Below are 21,458 nucleotides of genomic sequence, written 5' to 3'. Positions count from 1 at the left end.
GTTTCTCCCCCACAAAAAACTGAGGGGACCTACAGCCATTGGTTTGACAGGTCCCCAAAGGTAGACAATAGCGGTAGAAGGGAACCATGAATAACCCGTAACCTTCTGGAAAAGTCTAGCTGATAATATTTTTAAAACTTTGTAAAGGAAAGGGCTAAACTTTTACTTTAAAAAGAAAAATGAAAGCTGAGATTAGCCTGTGCATTGTTAGGCCCTCAAAGTGTGGAGGACAAGTGGCATCAGGCTTTGTAGGCTAGAAAAGTTAGCACTGTTAGGGACACAGGCCTGACGGGCATAATTGCACCATGTAAGAGGATTGTGGCTATTATGTCGAGTGTCATGAGTAAGGCCCTTATTTTTTAATACCAATTATTTGATTATTAGGAAATGATTAAAATCTATCAAATAAATTACTCTATATGGTAGAATCCTGGGATTATATACAAAAATGATCATTAGCTTTATTTTATCCAGCCCCATGCTGGTGCCCTACTGTTCCCTCACAGGATAGTCTTGAATAATTGGTCCAATTCAGTTTTCTATTATTCAAGTGATCGGAATGCCATGACTTAGTTTGGGAGGTAATTCTGTAGTCCACTAGCCCTCACACTTAGGAAATTATTCCTTTTTCGGAGCCTAAACTTTCCTTTCTTTAATATTATGCCATTTCATTACTCTTAGTTATGCTGCCTTGGAGTGCCTTAAAAATTCCATTCCCACTTTTGTATTTAAACCTTCACATACTTGTAGATGGTTTTCATATCCCTCCTATGTTCATTTAGGCAAGCAATGCAAATTTAGCTCTTGTAAGTCAATTCCCCCAGCTCTTAATAATTTCGTCTTTGAATTATTCCAATTTGTAGACATCTTTTTAGCATCAAGGTGCCAAGAACTCAAACATAGAATTATAAGCGTGATCTCACCAAACAAATGTAGATAGATTATTAATATTATGACACTGGTCCATGTCATGGTATGTCGGTATATGTAACACAAAAGTACTTTTCTTTTCTTTTTGCTTCTGTAGAACAACGCAACTTCATTTCTAACTAGCTGTCCATGATCATGCCTATGTCTTCTTCAGCATTAGTACTTTCCATATATTCTCCTTTCATTGAATATCTATGTTTTGGATAATTCTTATCTGGATGCACTATTTTGCATTCTTCTGGGGTGAATCTCATTTTATTATATCTTGCCCATATTTGTAACCTTTGTAGGCCTCTTTGTATTTGTGTCTTCACTTGTGTTCACAAAGCCTCTCCATCAAGTATCATGTGCGAATTCAATTAATGTGATATCTATCTCTTATTCTGGGTTATTAATAATGTTACATAAAACCAGGGTTAGCACAGTTTCTTTTGGCACCTCACTGGACATATTTTCCCGGCTCAATACATTACCATTTATCATTGACCGTTGTTTACAGACAGTCAGCATTGAAGTCCATACGACAGCACGTGTATAAATGCTACTTCATCTACTTCTTATCATTCAGTGATTTCTTGCCTTTTAGCTTTCCCTAATTATGTTTGTTATAAGGATTATAAAATATATCTATAGGAAAGTGAAGCCAACATTTGTTGCTACATTATTTATTTTCTTACTGTGTTGATGGTTTTCCAAACATATTCTAATGTTATACAGATTTCAGAAAAATGTGCTTCATGTGAATCTTGTGATTTTGGGTTGCACTAGTATTTTGCCAAATTGTTACAAAACATTTTTAAAAATTATAAAAATCATATCAACCTAGTATATCCAGACAGAGGCCACAAAAATACATATTTTGGAATTTTGCAATTAAACACATTACATCTATGTTTGTTTTGAAAATCTTAGATGAATTAACTATATTAACTACTGTCAACATGAAGATATACCACACGCAGACATAAACACTGAGCTGAATGTGAAACCTTATAAATACCTTTGGCATTTATACGCTACTTGAATCTATTTAAATAACCACATCTGTCAGTTATCCGTCTTAGGAATTTCCATGGACTGTAAGAGCTCAGGACTAGCATACAACTAAGAACTATGCCACAAATAGTTTAATGTGATGTAGTAACTGTAAACGTCAAAGGTAGACTACGTCATACATGCTAAAATAACAAACTACGTATATGTCAGAATTACTTTGAAATAGCAACACTGTCAAGTACGTGTACTATTTCTTCTATTCATGTTGCACTGAAAATGATTATGCTGAGTGAACTTCTAATGTTAAACCTCTCTCTATAATAGTGTGAACATTTAAATCTCATAGTCACTAAAAATGTGTTCTTTATTGACACTTTTTAGGAAACTTGACAGTACAATGCTATATTATGAGATCTGATTACTGGGAACATGTGCAGATTTTTTTAGGTATAACTTCTTTTGATAGATACATACAAATGTGGGACTGTATTACTATGAAAAAATGTTTTAAAATTGTAGAACTGAGAGAAGGAATGGAGGATCTGTAAAAGAACACAGATACTTTATTGGGGCATGATGAATTTAATGCATACATATACACTGAAGTCCTGGGGCTCCTAAACATTGAAGCAGTTTAATTTACAGATCACAATAAAGAAGTATAAGGAGCTCAAAAAGCATCATTAGGTTGGTGTTTTCCTAGTTATAAATAACTGACTTCAGAAAACAAGTAACAATGGCACAAGTAAAACAGAATTAATAAAGCAGTTAGTTAAAAAGGAAGAGTTTGTCACAAATCTAAGCACCAATAAAGAGTTTTTACCTTGATGCTATCCCTTTCTGTATGTTTTCACAAACACTTAGCAGAAAAAATTGCAGGTGCCAAAGTGAATTTAATAAAGGAGATCCTTTGCAGTTATCAAATAATTTAAAGAAAGGTCAACCTAAGGTCGACCTAATTGCATCTGAAATGAAGGATGGTCTGAATCTGCGATCTCATGCAACAAACATGATTCATTATTTGTAGATAAGCAGATGTATGCCATAGAATTTAGCAGAATTACACTAAGCCAGTTTAGCTGTTATCTGCTTAAAAAATGGGGACACAAGATACTAGAGTTAGTTGTAAACTGTCACAACTAAGGAAAACTATCAACTACTAAAAACTAGCAAAGGCACTGCATACACCATATAAAATTAGTCTAAGAGGAAGCTAAAAGATTTGAACTGTTTTTCTTAGGCAATTAACAAGCACACAAGTCCTATTAAATCACCTATAATAAAAACCATTGCACAATATTCAAGGAGCCTGACAGCCCCAGAAAGCAACTAATAATAAGATCACAAATAAATCAATGTTATCAAAAGCAAACCAAAAATCTAAGCTCAAACCCCACTTTGGGGGATAATACTGAGATCGAATCTCCTATATATTGTGTAAAAATATATTCTATGTAGGAATAGCAACAACATGGGACTGTCAATGATGCAGGCAACATACTCAACTACTACTGCTAAAATGTTTGATCTTCTAGGCTTTAGCAGCCTCAAACCCACCTCACCTACCCACCCATGCCCCCCCACCCCATAAAAAAACCAAAACAGGGAGAGTCACCAGGATGATGAACTTTCTTAAGCACAAATGGATGAGGCAGGAGATTTACAATGAAAAAATATTAAAATAAAGAGCTTTGATAGGGACTGATATTGGAAACATGCTGTAGCATATAGAAACAGTTATGTCATGGGTCAAAAGGAAGGTTGGGCACCCTTTTTGTTCACAGCTACCTGACTTGACAATGACAGCTGCCCAGCTGATAAGCTGAGAAATGGTGTTCTTTAATGGTAAGTATTTGCCTAGTTCGTTTTTGAACAGGACTATGCTGGTTTTACCACTGGCATTCTTTTAAAGCTTACCAGCCAGTGTTAATTTGTTGCTTCACATCCCTCTGCACTGGTTTTTCACAATACAGTACCTATATACAGTGTCTATATACAGTATTAAAGTTATATACAACATAAAAATAGGTGTCTATCGAGTTTCTTATACATGTCACCAATTGTTAATGCCCTGTGTTTGTTTGCTTGTTTTTGGGAGGGAAAAGGTAGTCATTCCTGCCCCTAGCAAACAGAAAAAGAAAAGAAAAAGCTGTGTGTGATTGTAACTAACAAAACATACTGCTATTGCATAGCTTTGATTCTTATGCTGTATGGAATTTTGGAGCCCCGTTTATCATGCTCTAATGAGTCTGTTAATTATGCCAACACAAAGGGGTCTACATAACCATTTTACTATACCCACACATACTGTAGCACTGGCTGTTAGGCAGCCTTGTCTCCCTTCAGTCTTGCTTCTGTAGCCTGGACATAGGTGGCTGCATTTTCTCAGGATTAATGAGATTATGCCATTGTACACAAGTAATGTTGGAAAAACTGGTTTCTCATAGTTAATAAGGGGAATGTTTCTGTATAATTTTCTTGAAGGTTTGAACTAAAACAGATTGGAGAGTTTATAATACCCTGAGAATCACTATATAGAAAGTCCCAGCATTGGTAGAAAAATATGATAGAAAAAGATTAGAAAATACAACACAACGCTTGTTTTCCATCATCCCCCTGCTTTGGTTTACTAGTACAGTTCTTTATCATTCTCTCTTTTAAAAAGTAGTATAATGTATGTGGAAATATAAAAAATACCCTATGAATAAATGCCTCTCTCTCTATAGAAACAAACATCAAATGTCTGTCATGTTGCTTTCACGCATTCTGATCATATTATGAAACAATTGTGTAAGAACATAGAAAGATGACTACTTCTTCTGCTGACCCTGCTCCTGTGCCTACTGGGTATGGGACAGTAACTATGTTAATTGTGTTGATCATTGATTTCTTTTTGGTGGTGGACAAAGATCAGGGGCCAGAGTTATTGTGATGTAGGGACTTTGCACCATGCTGCCAGCATAATCTTGCCATAAAGTCAACGTAACCAGCTCAGGGTGTAAAGGAGATGCTCCAGTGTCACAAATGCAACACAAGAGCATTTATGCCATTCACCATGCTGCTGACGTAATAAAGAAAAAGGAGCATGGCTAGAGGAAAGGGGGCAGGATTGCCAGGATGCCTCTGTGCTACGCTGATCCTCAGCTGCACTTATGAGCCTTTGTGGCTATTTCAGTTTGGTATATTTCAGTTGTCAGGTTGCTTTAACGCAGGGCAGGAGGAACAGCATGTACCAGAACAGGGAAGCAAGTGTAAAGATGAGCTTTAAGTAACGTTTGCACACCAACCCTCGACTTGTTCTCTGGCCAGTTTGGCTGCACCAGAGGATCTGTCCCCAAATGTCTGTGCTGATTCTTTTAGATGTCAGTTGCCTTTAGACCAGTTGACACAAGTTGGTGTTGATACATCTGTGGCTCCTGGCAGGGATAAACAGTGTTTACTTTGGTGTCTCTGTTCTTTTCACATTGAGAAGATCCAAAGGGTAGGACAGGTCAATTGCTCATCAGTCCCATGGGCCCGCTCTTGTGGAGTTCTGCAGGGCTCTATTTTGTCATCCCTTCCTCACTATGTATGTTGCGGTTACAAGAGGAGTTTCATTTGGGTCACAGTCCTATTAATATGTTGATTAATTCAACTCTACACTGTTCAATGGACCAAAACAGTTTATAGCCATTATGTTTTCCCAGCCTACATCTACACTGGGATTTTTTCCCCTAAAAATTTCCACAATTGCTGCCATCATTCCAACTCCACTGGTACTGGCAATAGTGAGAGTTCTAGTGGGTTCAGGGGCTCCCCAGCTATTTTAAATACAATTTAATCTAACCTTACTCAAAGCAGATATTGACTGTACACAACTTAAAACACAGAGAGCGTTGTCTGCATTAGCGTGCCCATGATAGTTCTGTGGAGCTGAATAGTTGGTAGCAATAATAGCAAATTTTATGGAAAAATTCCTAGTGTATACAACACTTTCGTTCCTGGCTGAGATTTAGGCATTGTTGAGAGCTAGTCCTCAGGTTCAGTCCTGATAAAAGCAAGCAACAGTGGTGTGCTAGGGAAAACAACTATTATTTCATTGATTTATACTCACAGTACTTAGAAAGGACCATCTCTATTTTATGCTCTACAATTGTACAAAAGACTTCCCCAAGAATCTTCCTTCACCCAATAATTAATATAAATCATAATGTAGCAGCTAAAAATGTATTTCTGATCTTTACCATCTGCCACCAGAGTTCCCCCAGTCTCTCTGTTATATAATGGCAGAAGCCAAATTAGTTGAGGGAGTTCACCTGCCTTTTGTTACTCATGTTTGCAGATTAAGAGTTTTACTGGACCTTGAGCTGCTCTGAGATTTCCAGATAGCAGCTGTAACCAGGCCTTCCTGTTTTCCTCTTCACTTGACCAGGATATTAGATTCTTTCCTAGCCAATATGGGCCATTACACTCACTTCCCATCATTGCTGCTTTTGTCACTTCTTGATTTGATTGCTTCAATATATTGAACATGGAGTTACACCTGAGGACTAGTCCAAAACTTCAGCTATTTAATAGTGGTTCAGCATGTCAGCATGGTTTTACCCAGGCTTCATAGATTTCACTGGCTTTCATTTTATTTCGAGCTGCAGTTCAAGATGTTGGTGTTGGACCTCTACTGGCTTGGATCCTTGATTTCTTAGATAATGTTTCCCCACACATTTTACCTGGACAATTGACATCAGCTGAGATAGTCAAGTCAACATTCACTAGATTTAAATGTTAGCAAACAGGTTGCAGAGTGTTCTGGTGAACTCCAGAACTCACTCGCTCCCACCCTACTGTGAGAGAGAGACCAAGTGTGTTGACCTTCCGGACATGTTGTGAGTCTTGTCCATTCAATCAGACTTTTCCTGAGACAGTTTAAGTTGGTTAGAGAGTGTATTTAATGCAACTTTTTATATGATGTTTTGTCATTGTGCACTTTGTGGTTTTAATTAATGTTTTTATTGCATGTATGGTTAGAGGCTGATGCCTGGACAATAGAAATACAAACATATGTATTTAGTTCATATGGAATTCTGGCCAGACTAAGGAGTCTGCCAATAAGGTTTAACATTGTAATTTGCATTTGGTCACTTCCTTTATTTTACCCTTTTTGTCTAGATCATGTCTATGTACAAAAGAAAAAAAGTAGCATGACCATCCTATTTGGTTTCCTGCATTTACTGAACCAAATTCTAAGGCTTTAATTCCATCCTCACACAGGTAAAAATCCATTGACTTGAACAGGCTCTTACTGTGTAAGGACCATTTATAGCTTTATGGTTATTTACTACCACTACTGATAAACCATCATCAGTCACCTCCCAACTACCTGAAAGGGAAGAAAATCTTGATATTTTAAGCAACTTTACTATGCAACTCTGTTTTCTATTCCCTCTTCACCCTGCAAACACGTGTGTCTGTGCATGTCCATGTCTGAGCACATGTATGTACATGAAGTAATTTGCAAACATATGGGGAGAGATTCTAAGGGGCATTCCCCACGTTAACTGTCAATGGAAACCTTTTGTACAGTACGTCATACAGCATATGCAAGAGAGAGGATGTGTGTATATACATGAACATATTTACGCATTATCACACTGCCGCACAGAGCCTAAGACTGGATTGGTTAGTCTAAAATGATTCCTTTGGGATTTATGAGCTAAGAGTGCTCAAGGGTTTAGTGTCCTGACATCTCTTTAATTAGCAGCCTCCAAGATCCCACACTAAGACACTAAGCCAGTGCCTTCTGTCATATCTCAAGGGTTCCAGAAGGTTTGGAAGCCACAGAGCAAACCTACTGTACTATGCCCGTGACAGCTACAGTATGTGCAACGGACCTTTTTCCTACTAACACCAAATTAGGACTTCTTGCTGCTGCTCCTGCTTCTAGGGTGATGCAGTTCTAAAAAGCCATAAGAAAGAGTCACACAAAATGGGTGGGATAAATAAAGACGATGTTGAGAAATACTTAGAGAACAACCCCCAGTTTGCCAAGGAGTATTTCGACCGAAAGCTGAGGGCAGAAGCGCTGGGAACCATCTTCAAAGTCAGTCCTGGAGAAGTGAAGGATGGAGTTTCCTTCAAGGAGATGTCCCGGGTGGAGGAGTCTCATGTGCTCTTTGAGTTGCTGACAGAAATCCAGGAGGAAGAAAGCAGCATGGAGAAGATAGTGCACAAGGCCCTGCAGAGGCTGGCACAGCTGGTGGCAGCTGACCGGTGTAGCATGTTCATCTGCCGTGCCCGCAATGGCATCCCTGAGGTTGCCACCAGGCTTTTCAATATCACCGCCACCTCCAAGTTTGAGGAGAACCTGGTAGCCCCAGACAGTGAGATTGTTTTTCCTCTGGACATTGGGATAGTGGGATGGGTTGCTCATACCAAGAAGTTTTTTAATGTACCTGACGTGAAAAAGGTAAGTGAGTGTCTTGTTCTGGGGCCTGGGTCTCTATTCCTTTGCTGAACTTCTTGTAGAGGGCCTATGGTACAGAATGGGGTCTTTGCATAGACTCATTCCTCAAAGTGCCAAACCCCAAACAGGGGACAGAAACTCAGAATGAAAAACATGAGAGAATCAATGGGATATGAAGTTTAAAATCAGGTGAGGTCATTTTATCTAGTGTGGTTTGTTACTTCATATTTCCTGATTCAACATTTGTGATGTAAGTAATTCGCTGTGCAACAGGGAGGAGGACATCAGATTAGTTTTGGACTAATGTAAATCTGAGTCCTTAATGACCAAAGTAAGCTCCGCTCTGCTGTCCTAAACAAAGTGGTAAATGGTCTCCTTTATTATTCCATAGTCACCCATACAGACCGTTACTGAATAGATCAGTCATTAGCATTTTGCTGCCCTAAAGCACTGCATGTCTAGTAGTCAGAACTGGCAGTGATTTTTAAGGTGGTGAATGAGCGGAGAGTAAAGATGGACACAAACCAGAGTATTCAGATTGAGGTCTAGTTTTCAACGTAAAACACTCCAAAAGCTTTCGGTTCAGCTCCATCTCTAGCTGAGACGTAACTAGTCAGATCTGCTCGTCTCCTTCCAGAGCACCTAATCCATTTTCACAGACTCATCCTTTTCACTTGTAATTTACATAACGGTTACATCATAAGTATCATAGAACGAGCATTACTCCAATTCCAAATGTATGAACAAGGCAGCTTCAGAATGTCTGTTCTGAAATAAACGGGGAAGCAGACACATTCTCTCTCACGATATTGACATCTGCAGACTTGCTGAATTTAAGTTATCAAATGGTGACATCTAGTCTGCAAACCTCTCAGCACCAGATATCAGCTGGTGTAAAGCAGAATACTCAAATGGAGCTATGCCAGTTAGATCAGCTGAGGATCTGGCTCTTTGACATTTAATTCATAGTTTTATATCAAAATTTGGTGCCATTTTAGAGAAAGAAGGCCTGATCCTGAATTCAGTGAGACTTTTGGGTGCACAAACAATGCAGGATGCCTTCCTGGATTGCAAAACTATCCATGGCTTCATGGAGATAAACAAGAAATTCTACATTTCATCATATTGCTAAAAGTCAGCCAAAAATCAAGGCTATTTTAATTACAAGCTCATATTGGCCTGGTTTGGGACTATTATTAAAGCTCAAGAAAAGAGACAAGTACATGTGAAAAGAACTTTTCCTAATTTTTAAAAACTAAAAGGCTCAGACCTGAAGTCAATTGGAATTTTGGGAGCAAAAGTAATGCAGGATTGGGCCCAATATCTGCCTGACTGCTAAGATGCTGCTGTTTTTGTGACAGTATCTGACTTACTGCGTCTTACTGACAAATGGAGAGACTGGTGGATAATCCTTCTAAATTCATAAGGCTGATTATGTAAGAAAAGATCAAGAGGCTCAAGAAAGATGTGTGTTTCCTTAGACCTTGCACTGTTCCCTTCATATATCATGTGTAAGGCTGCTTGCAGCGGGGCGGCCCATCTAGTTCTACTGTTCTGTGTCCAAAAAACTGTGCCAAGCTAAAAATAATCTGAATGTTTTTAAATAAGATCCCTCTATTCTTTTTGCCCCAATAGTGGTTCTGCTTGTATGGTTCTGGGAATGTAATAGAGCCAAGGTCTGATGTCCAATTATTATTCAACCAACCAATTTTTAAAAGCAATTTAATATAATTAATGAAATTATTGTATTTTTACTCAGACATGCATTTATTAGGAAGCTAGAAGTCTAGGCCAATACAGAAGCTTTAGAAACATCAGAGCCAAATCCTGGTGCCACTGAAGTCAATTGCAAAACTCCCATAGATTTCAATGGGACCAAGATTTGGCCTTTGAAAATAATTGTGCAACCCTTCAAATGGTCACCGTCTCCATTCTACCAGCGAAAGAGTGAAAGGGTCCAAACCCACACTCCTTACTCATGCAAAACTCCCACTGACATCACCACGAGGTTTACCTAAGTAGGGACTGCAGGATTGGGCCTTTAATCAGGAACATTTCTTATGTCATGGGTTAATTATATTACTGAAGCAGGAGCTCCTGCTGCTCAGACCTTAAATCCTTATCACAGTCTTAAAAAAGGGAGTCGTTTTCATTCAAATTGCATTCTATGTGCTTCCAGGAAAACAGGTCTGTTCACTACCTAAGTGCTAAGCAAAAATATGATGATGGTCCTTTCTGGCTTTGGAATCTATGAAATCATTTACCCCTATATAAGGCCATACCAAATTCATGGTCCATTTTGGTCAATTTCATGGTCATAGGATTTTAAAAATTGTAAATTTCTTGATCTCAGCTATTTAAATCTGAAATTTCAGGGTGTTGTAACTGTAGGGATCCTAACCCAAAAAGGAGCTGTAGAGGGTCACAAGATTATTGTAGCGGGGGTTACAGAACTGCTACCTTTACTTCTGCCCTGCTGCTGGAGGCAGCACTGCCTTCAGAGCTGGGCAGCTAGAGAGCAGTGGCTGTTGGCTGGGAGCCTATCTCTGAAGGCAGAGCCACTGCCAGCAGCAGTGCAGAAGTAAGAATGGCATGGTATGGTATTGCCACCCTCACTTGTGTGCTGCTACTGGTAGGGAACTACCTTCAGAGCTGGTACCTGGCCAACAGCCGCCGCTCTCTGGTCTTCCAGCTCTGAAGGCAGCACAGACGTAATGGTGGCAATAACATGACCCTCCTAAAATAATCTTGCAACCCCACCTGCAACTCCCTTTTGGGTCAGGACCCCCAATTCACCCTGGTCTCCCCCGTGAAATCTGTACAGTGTAGGGCAAAAGCACACAAAAGACCAAATTTCATGGTCCGCGATGCATTTTTCATGGCCGTGAACATGGCCCTACCTATATACAGTTTAATTTTATTTAGTGCTTGTAATAACAATACATAGTTATAGAATCATCTCATTGTGTGAACATGGTCATGGAACAGGAGTGAACATTTTCACATACTGATGTCTCAAGAACACTTATGCTGTGACTTTCAAAGATGGGGCTACAAGGGAAAGAAAACAAAAGGCAATATGCAAACAGGAAAGAAAACTGATTTAAAAGTCTAGGGACTATGTTATGTGTGTACTTATATATATACACACTGATATTAGATCAGGGTGGGCAAACTTTTTGGGCCGAGGGCCACATCTGGGTGGGGAAATTGTATGCACGGCCAGGGCAGGGGGTTGGGGTGCGGGAGGAAGTGTGGGAGGGGGTGCAGTGTGCAGGAAGGGGCTTAGGATCGGGGCAGAGGAGTGTGGAGTGTATGAGGGGGCCAGGGAAGGGGGTTGGAGTGCAGGAGGGGTGCAGAGTGCAAGACAGGACTCAGGGCAGGGGTACAGGAGGGGTGCAGACTGAGGGAGGGGGCTCAGGGTAGGGGATTGGGGTGCAGGAGGGGTGTGAGGTGCAGGCAGGGGGCTTAGGGCAGGGAGTTGGGGGGCAGGGTGCAGGCGGGGTTTGGGCTCTGGCCTGGCGCCGTTTACCTAAAGCGGCTTTGGGGTGGCAGCGGCACGCACCGGGGCCAGGGCAGGGTCCCTGCCTGCCTGCCCTGTCCTCAGCCCCATGCTGCTCCAGGAAGCGCTGCAGCCCCTGGGGGAGGAGGGTTGGAGGGCTCCACGTGCGCTGCCTTTGCCGTACCACCAGGTACCTCCTCCGAAGCTCCAATTGGCCACGGTTCCCCATTCCCAGCCAATGGGAGCTGTGGGGAACGGTGCCTGGAGGCAAGGGCAATGCACGGAGCCCTCTGCCCCCCTGCCCAGGGGCCACGGGGACATGGTGCCGGTCACTTCGGAGAGCGGCGCGGGGCCCGTGGCACCATGGGGGACAATCCCGCAGGCTGGGTCCAAAGCCCTGAGGGGCCAGATCCAGCCTGTGGGCCGTAGTTTGCCCACCCCTGTATTAGATACTGTTCAATGAATTCATATTGATAATTGATTCACACATTAGTAGGAAACCTGGTTGGGTTTTTTGTTTGTTTGTTTCTGTTTTGTTTGTTTTAGGTTAAATGGTTTGGGGCTGGACAGGATTGAATAGAAAAAGGTGACTGTGGAATAAAATTACTGTGGAATAAAATGGCAGCAAGTAATCATTAAAACATGAGATATTCCCCTTTTCAGCACCTGGTAACCAGTGCTTGAAGGATTATCTCTTTTCAACCTGGAAAAGTACCAATAAACGTGAGGAAGCTCCTCATCCTAACAGTTCACAAGAGAAAACCAGAGGAAAAGATCCAGATTTTCTATAATTACCTTTGTAACAACAGCAGTTCCCTCCCCCTGAGGATTAGAAACTTGTTGATCTTTGGAGCTAAGAGTGTTTAATCCAGGATTTAATAGTAGTGAGAAACAGAAGGCCAGGCAGATTTGCTGTCCTGACAAATGGTGTTTCATTATTCTCAGTGACTGGTACCGTATATTGCTCTAACATACAAATGCAAGATAATGGATTCTCATAAATCCTTATAGCTTGAGTCTATTAGCTTAACAAAAGCCAGGAAAATATAGTAATTGTAACTGCAGGCAACAAGGTGCACAATTATTGAGCATCTCTCAGTGCCAGCCATTCCATATTTCAGAATTCTAAAAGAAGATATTACTTATGGGACTACTTCAGCAAAGAGAAGGATTTTGGAGACTTACAAATAAATCCAGAGTCTCAGCCTTTAAGTATAAGTACATATGTAATTTTCTAGTCAGATCAGTATATTATTTTCTTTTATTCTTTAATTTAAACCAATATCTAATATGTAAATTAACATTTTTCCCCAAATTTATAGCTAATTGAAGGCAATATATTTGACTAAGAATTAGATTCCAATTCAAGAAACACTGTCCCAAATTTGACCATAGCTTTAATGGTGTCAAACTACATGACTAGTGAAAATTTGGTTCAAAATAAGTCAAGGCCACAGTGAATATTGAGAACGGTGAAATCAGAACTCTTTTTTGGGTCCAGGAAACAGCTTTCTGCAGTACATTGCATTGGAAGATAATGTAATGGTCAGGTCTGAACTTCAAAAGAACAAAAGAGTAGTTACCTAGGATAAAGCAAACAATTTTCTTAGAGGCCACCATTTCCAACCTCTGGCTGTTTAGAAGAGAAAGGGTAGTCACTTCCCTAATTAACACAGTTTATAATAAGGTGTGTCTGATGGAGAAGGAGAATCTTAAACCAAGCTTTGGAAGCTGGAGGGAGATTATTAGAACAGCCTTGGGAAGGGAGTTTCCAAGAAACAAGGTCAGGATTATTAAAGATTAGAGGAGGAGAGAGAAAGAGCACTATTCTAATGCTTCGGCAACTCTGCCTTCTTGAAGATCTGAAAGGCGAATCAAATTTGAAGAAGAGATCCTAAGTTCAACTAAAGACCAGACAGTCAGTCATTCACCCATGGAGCAGAATGATCTTTTGTATTGGGAATGTTATAACTTAAGTAGTATATGCTCAAGGCAAACCTTCTCAATAGTGATCTTCATGAGAAAAAACAAAAGACCACCCCAGTTCTCATGTCGAATAGCAACTTCTTGTTGGATAAGGGGTGAAAATTATTCCAGCCTGTTGTACTAGACAATACCCACTTGATTGACAAAACATATTTTAAAAACAGGAACCAATTTCCATTAAGCGTCCCAGAAAAGGGGTAGGCTGCCAGTCAGCTTGATTTTCTTTATTTTTTAGGACATGATTACTTACAGCAACTATACCTACAGATTGCTCTTCTTTTGGAAAGGTCTCGGAATGGCCACTACTTTACAGCAAAATTACAGAGACATTACGGTTATTTCTCTGCTTACTTTCAGCTCTAAAAACCCTAATTATCTTGAAGATATCAGGGTTCAGTTTTTCTGTGTTGCTAATAAATTACATGGCAAAGAATAAAGACCAAAACTGTTTTACTCTCCTGCTTTGAAATTAATGGGAGTTTTTGTAAATAGACAAGCAGGATTTAGCTCCAAGCGATTTAAGTTATCAAACATGTATAGGAAAGCTTAGTAATGTCTTCATGACGCAGAAGCCTGCCATCTAGAACTCAGGAGTATATCACCTTCTTTAGAATCCACTACACAACATTACTGAATTCCACCCACTTACACCAGTTCTGGTTTTGGCCCATTGATTTCAATTGGTAGTCTTTTGTTCTGTCCTCAAATTGAAGATGTTTTCTTACCCAAGATTAGATATGCCTCTGATTCCATTCAAATTCACAATTGAATCCTCATAAGCAAAATCCAGTGCCCACATAACTGTTGTGTAAGTTGGTCAGAAAACAGGGTTAGTGCATGTAAGAGGTAAAGTAATAAGCATACCAGTTTGATGCAACTCAGCTGTTAACATCTTGTTTTAAAAGCCTGAGTCACTGGTAACAATGGCAATAGGAGTCCAAAAATAAGCGTCGCTATCACAGAGGGGTCAGAAGAGGGTATAGCAGGAACAGAAACTAACAGGAGGATGTAAAATAAGCCAGTACCCCTCCCCCTTCCAGCCCCTTTAGTAGTAGGATAAAGAACCCAGGCAGGCCAATGTGTAAGTACTAAGTTACATTCTTTTTAACCATCCAGTGAAAATCATATTAGTGCAGGTTTCAGGACATTGCCACTTATGACAATGTTCCTAATTTCTGATCCAATTTACCCCTAATGAGAAATTTGCACCACTGAAATTGACACGGAGACTTGCATAGGAGCCGGACTCGCCTACCTGAATCTGTATTTTGCCAGTAAATGCAGTCATAAATGCTGAAGTCTTTTAGATTAGCTAATGAAAATGTTATAGGATAACACACATTTCTTAGTCAACACTGCATAAAATGGTTGGATGAAGTCTAGAACGTCAGAACTTTGGTCTGTATCACTGTTTTTTAAGTCTGATGTAAACAATAAAAAAAAGTCATGAAACATTTGTAACATTTTGCATAACTTTTTTGTCAGAATACATTTAAGATTTTCAGGATGCCTAAAAGCAGAGAAATATGAAGGGGTCATTGCAAAAGACACAAGGCTTGTCAAAAAATGTGCTGTAATGTTAAAGGAGAAAACATACCTTTCATTGAAGAACCTGAGATCTGGAATGAGGACCATGGAAGGGGATAGGTACAGAGCAAATAGCTTTTCCGGAGACAGATCAGACAGTGAGAACCTCTCTGAACTGATTTTTTCAACTTAGGTTGGATTCGCTATAAATGAATGGCACAATTATTCCAGAAAATTCAAATGTGGATTTCAGTTTTTTAATTTTTCTTCTTCTTCGGAAGATGTGCAGTGTCTCATCTCACTTACACTTGTTTTACCCCATAATGGGTATATTGTATTCAGTGAAGTTACCTTGATTCACAGTGGTGTGACCTGGTATCAGAATCAGACTCCATATATGGTAGTCTAAAGTGTATGCAAGTTGTTTTCAGAAATAGTGGGCCTGATTTTCCTCCCAGTTACACTGATGTAACTGTATTGCTTGCACTAAAATTACTCTTGATTTCCACTGGTGCAAATGAGAGTGTAGATGTGCGGACCCACCCCTGCAGCGCCTCCTGCTGGTCATCCTCGGGAATTAGCTCACTTCCAGCCAGGAACGCCCTTTACAGGCCAGTGATCTGCCTGTCCTCTTGGCCCCCTGTGTCTCTCCCTGGACTCTGGTGCCCTTTTAACTGGGGTGCTGCCCCCTGGCAGAACCCCACCAATCTGGGTCTCCCCTCCCTGGGGAACCCCCAACCCACTATCTCCACTTTGCCTCAGTTTTGGCTACTGCCCAGTCTCCATCTAACCCCCGTTCACTGGGGCAGACTGCAGTATCAGCCACTCATCATAGGCAAAAGGGGTTTGGACCTGCTGCCTTTGCCTACCCTGGGCTGCCCCCTGCAACCCCCACTACCTCTTGGCCTAATGCTAGGCCACAGCCTGGGGCTTTCCAGGCAGGAGCTCCCCAGCTCCTCTGCCTTTGCCCAGCCCTGCTCCACTCAGGTGCCCTATGTCTAGCTCCCTGCAGCCAGACCCATCTCCCTCTACAGGCAGAGAGAGACTCCTGAGTACCTGGCTCCCAGCTTCTTTATCAAGACAGCAGCCTGACTGCTCAGCTGCAGCCACTTCCCAATCAGCCCATTTTAGTAGCTCCCAGCCACAACCTTCTTGGAGGGCTGTTTTAAGCCCTTCAGGGCAGGAGCAGGGTAAGCACCCTGCTACAGAGAGGAAGATTGGGCCCAGAGTCTAAAATCATTTAAAACTTGAGATCAAATTATCAGTATCTAAATTTATGGAAATATATTGATAGATTTGGTTTTAATTTTCAACAATTTCAGGCTTTTTTTATTATTATATATGAAGACACTCTGGAATTACATGGAGGTAAAACAATAGATAGGCAAAGAAGGGCTTAGTCTGCAGCAAGGGAGATTTAGGTTAGCTATTAGGAAAATCTTTCTAGCTATAAGGGTAGTTAAGCTCTGGAATAGGCTTCCAAGGGAGGTTGTGGAATCCCCATCGTTAGAGGTTTTTAAGAACCTGTTGGACAAAAACCCGTCAGGGATGGTCTAGGTTTACTTAGTCCTGCCTCAGTGCAGGAGGCTGGAGTCCTGGACTGGATGACCCTTCCAGCCCTACATTTCTGTGACTCAGGATAACTGAGTCAGATTCTGATTTCAATTACACAGTGTAAATCCAAGGTGATTCCACGAGCTTATCCTGTTTTGTGAATCTCACCTGTGTAACAAAGAGCAGAATCTGACCCAGTGGTCTTGGTTCTCCACTCCACAATGCTGGTTTTGCCTCAGTGTGACTCTGGTGAAGTCACTGGAGTTACACTGAGGTAAAACTGGCATAATTGAGTGGAGGATCAGGAGCTCTGTGGTCTAAATATCTTACACTATAACCTCAGTGATAGTAAATAAGAACTTCCAAATTACTAAAGGATTTATCACAAGGTATCATGTGCTAATTTCTCTGCTAGTGTCAATTCTTGGATTCTCCTATTCCACTGTAAAACTCATATAACCAGATAGCTCTCTCGTGCCCTAGCACTAATTCTGTCTTAGGCCTGGAATAATTGCACTCCCAACACAAACTTAAGGTCCACCTCTTTGGGAAGCAGAACATGACCCTCTTCTAGTTTTGGTGTGTTTGTCCACTTTAGGGGGGATACAGTGTCTTGGATTCAGAGACCTAGCAGACCCTACTACTGTTATTGATTAATTTGCAGTAATGCCTGCAGGCCCAGGCTAAATAGGGACCCCATTGTGCCAAGTACTATAGAGACATCAGGAGCCACACGTGGAAGCTGGATCAGGACTCAATTCTCTGTCTGCATTCCTTTATTTGAATGGCTCCAAATCAGAGACTTTGTCCTAAAGCAGAAGACAGGCAAAGGTTTCCCTTTGTCACATCTTTTGTTTGCAACTCACTGGCACTGCACTACTTGCAATAGCTATCAGAGAATCTCCAGAGATTCAAGGCATCAAAATCCATGATGAAGAACATAAAATTGCTCTTTTTGTAGATTCTCTATCTCAGTGAAGCACAGGTGTCTATTTAATGCTTCAAACATGATTTAGATGTCTACAGAACTGTATCAGGTGAATAAGACAAAATCAGAGGCAGTTTCCTGAAGAATCTGCCCACAGAGACTCTCTAATTAAATTTCCATCCTAACAGGCCCCCTCTCCCCTGCAAGGATCCACATACTGTAAATTAGACAACTCACCCAATTTACCTAAACTAATAATGCTAAATCTGCAACTTCTTTTACGTATCTTATGTCAAGACATTCAAAGATGCCAAAACTTACTATTATCCATGTTTGGGGTGACTCATCTTGATAAAAATGAAGATCCTTCCTCAAACACTGCATTTCCTACAAGTCCTCCCAATACTGCTACTTACTTCAGATAAAGAAAGAATTAGAGGACATAAACAGCAATTTTAATGTAATAGAAAGCTACCAAGGATCAGCTTGCTGAGGGTCAAAAGAAAAAGGAAGGAGGCACTGGTCTGTTTGACTGGAAACTTTTGTAACAGGGCAGCTATAATGTGATGAATTTGGAACTGGGTATATTTTACGGAAACTCAAAACAATAGCCCCACATATCAAAGCACCAAAACTGTATATTTCTCTCTTTTTATTCTTTCCAATTTGATTTATGGTGAAGATATTTTATTTCCCCAGGAGCTCAAACAGTCTATACAAGAGACCACTCTGCAAATATGGTAAAAGGCATAAAGTGCCTTGGTTTAGTGAGAAAATCCTCATTCCTTTCCCAGATATGAAGACTACCCAGATATGTAGGCTAGCAGATATTCCTCTAGGACAGAAAGATACAAATTTTAAAAGATGGAATGTCAAATAACTAATATTAAAGGAGACCTTTTCCAGGGCACAACATTAAAGAATTCTGAACAATTCAGCATTTCTATATTGGCCTACAAGTTAAACATATCCTAGCAACAGTTACTAAAGGCTAAACTCCACAAGTGGGAAAGCAGAGATTAGAGGCACACACACAGGTGGTCCAATCCAAATACATTTCCATCTCTGCCATGCCACCTCTTCACTGAGAGACACTTATAAGTTCTCTACCTTGAACTCAAGATCTTAAAATTCCTCTTGAGGCTACTCAATAGCACAAAAACAATTGAATATCCCATTTGGAGTTTCTAATGGCAAATCTTACAAGCAGTTGTGGTACTTTGTACTCTGCAAACAGTACCATTTTCTTTCATTTTTCGCCCCCCTTTTGCCAATGCATTAAGACACAGTCTAGGTCTGTCAAGCGATTAAAAAATTAACTGAGATTAATCGCACTAGCAATAATAGAATACCATTTATTTAAATATTTTTGAATGTTTTCCACATTTTCAAATATATTGATTTCAATTTCAACACAGAATACAAAGTGCATAGTGCTCATATATATATATATATATATATATATATATATATATATATATATATATAGATATATATATATATTTTCACTGTAAAAATAAAAGAAATACTATTTTTCAATTAACTTAATACAAGTACTGGAGTGCAATCTCTTTATCATGAAAGCTGAATTTACAAATGTACAATTATGTACAAAAAATAACTGCATTCAAAGGTAAAACAATGTAAAATTTTAGAACCCACAGTCCATTCAGTCCTATTTCTTGTTCAGCCAGTCGCTCAGACAAACAAGTTTGTTTACATGTGCAGGAGATAATGCTGCCCGCTTCTTGTTTACAATGTCACCTGAAAGTGAGAACAGATGTTCGCATGATACTGTTGTGCCAGTGTTACAAGATATGTACATGCCAGATATGCTAAAGATTCATATGTCCCTTCATGCTTCAACCACCATTCCAGAGGACATGTGTCCATGCTGATGATGGGTTCTGCTCACTAACAATCCAAAGCAGTGCAGACCGACGCAAGTTCATTTTCATCATCTGAGTCAGAAGGTTGATTTTATTTTTTGGTGGTTCAGGTTCTGTAGTTTCTGCATCGGAGTGTTGCTCTTTTAACAGGGCCAGCTCTAGGCACCAACAAACCAAGCACGTGCTTGGGGCAGCACAATCCCAGGGGCAGCATTTTTTGCTTCGGCAGTCCGCTCTCAGAGGGCTTTTTTTGTTCTTGATGCTTGGAGTGGCAAAAAAACTAGAGCCAGCCCTATCTTTTAAGACTTCTGAAAGCATGCTCCACACCTCATCCCTCTCAGATTTTGGAAGGCACTTCAGATTCTTAAATCTTGGGTCAAGAGCTGTAGCTAATCTTTAGAAATCTCACATTGGTATCCTCTTTGCGTTTTGACAAATTTGCAGTGAAAGTATTCTTAAAATGAACATGTGCTGAGTCATCATCTGAGACTGCTATAACATGAAATATATGGCAGAATGCATGTAAAATAGAGCTGAAGACATACAACTCTCTCCCAAGGAGTTCAGTCACAAATTTTATTAATGCATTATTATTTTAACGAGCAACATCAGCATGGAAGTATGTCCACTGGAATGGTGGTTGAAGCACGAAGGGACATATGAATGTTTAGCGTATCTGGCACATAAATACCTTGCAGTCCCCGCTACAAAAGTCCCTTGCAAACACCTGTTCTCACTTTCTAGTAACATTGCAAATAAGAAGAGGGCAGCATTATCTCCCGTAAATGTAAACAAACTTGTTTGTCTTAGCGATTGGCTGAACGAGAAGTAGGACTGAGTGGACTTGTAGGCTCTAAAGTTTTGCATTATTTTGTTTTTGAGTGCAGTTTTGTAACAAAAAAAATCTACATTTGTAAATTGCACTTTCACAATAAAGAGATTGCATTACAGTACTTGTATGTGGTGAATTGAAAAATACAATTTCTTTTGTTTATCATTTTACAGTGCAAATATTTGTAATAAAAAATAATAATATAAAGTGAGTAGTGTACATTTTATAATCTGGGTTGCAATTGGAATCAATATATTTGAAAAAGATCCAAAAATATTTAATAAATTTCAGTTGGTATTCTATTGTTTAACAGAGCTATTTAAACTGTGATTAACCGTGATTCATTTTTTTAATCGTGATTCATTTTTTTGAGTTAATCGCATGAGTTAACTGTGATTAATCGACAGCCCTAATACAGTCTTTAATTACACACTCAACTGCTATTTTCCCACAGATTCCCTGCCTCGTTCAAGTGACAGGCTGGATGGTGCTCAGTTACTGAACAGTTATTCATTATTTCATTTTATACTCATTGCTCAATGTGCAGCTGTAGGCCTTATTTACTGCACACTATTTAAACCCTTCTCTGAAGACACAATTATCAGTTTCCACGTGGGCTTTTCTATGGTGATCATCAATATAGTATCTGAGTGCTTCATTAACATTATTTCATTTATTTTCACAACACCCCTGCGGGGGTGACATTATCTCCATTTTATAGACAAGAAAACAGAGAGATTCAAATAATCAGAAACCGCTAATTTTGGGTGCCTAGTTTGAGATGCTTGGGACCTGATTTTTCAGACTAGTTAGCATTATATATTCGAGCTCAGCTCCCATTAACTTCAGTTGCAGCTGTGCGTGCTCAGTACTTC

At 40.0% G+C, this 21,458-nt stretch overlaps 1 protein-coding gene across 2 annotated transcripts in view; it reads left to right on the top strand.

Annotated features, from left to right (window-relative positions):
- The first annotated feature begins 7,888 nt into the window (after positions 1-7,888).
- Positions 7,889-21,458, top strand: part of PDE6C (phosphodiesterase 6C) — a 47,479-nt gene continuing 33,909 nt past the window's right edge. For both annotated transcript variants that reach the window (XM_045023610.1, XM_045023611.1), the window contains exon 1: positions 7,889-8,368. In XM_045023610.1, coding sequence (XP_044879545.1) covers positions 7,889-8,368 — 480 coding nt within the window. The remainder of the gene's footprint in view (positions 8,369-21,458) is intronic.

This window comes from Mauremys mutica, chromosome 7 (assembly GCF_020497125.1).
Source record: "Mauremys mutica isolate MM-2020 ecotype Southern chromosome 7, ASM2049712v1, whole genome shotgun sequence".
NCBI lineage: Eukaryota > Metazoa > Chordata > Testudines > Geoemydidae > Mauremys > Mauremys mutica.
This window is presented reverse-complemented; position numbering and strand designations above follow the sequence as displayed.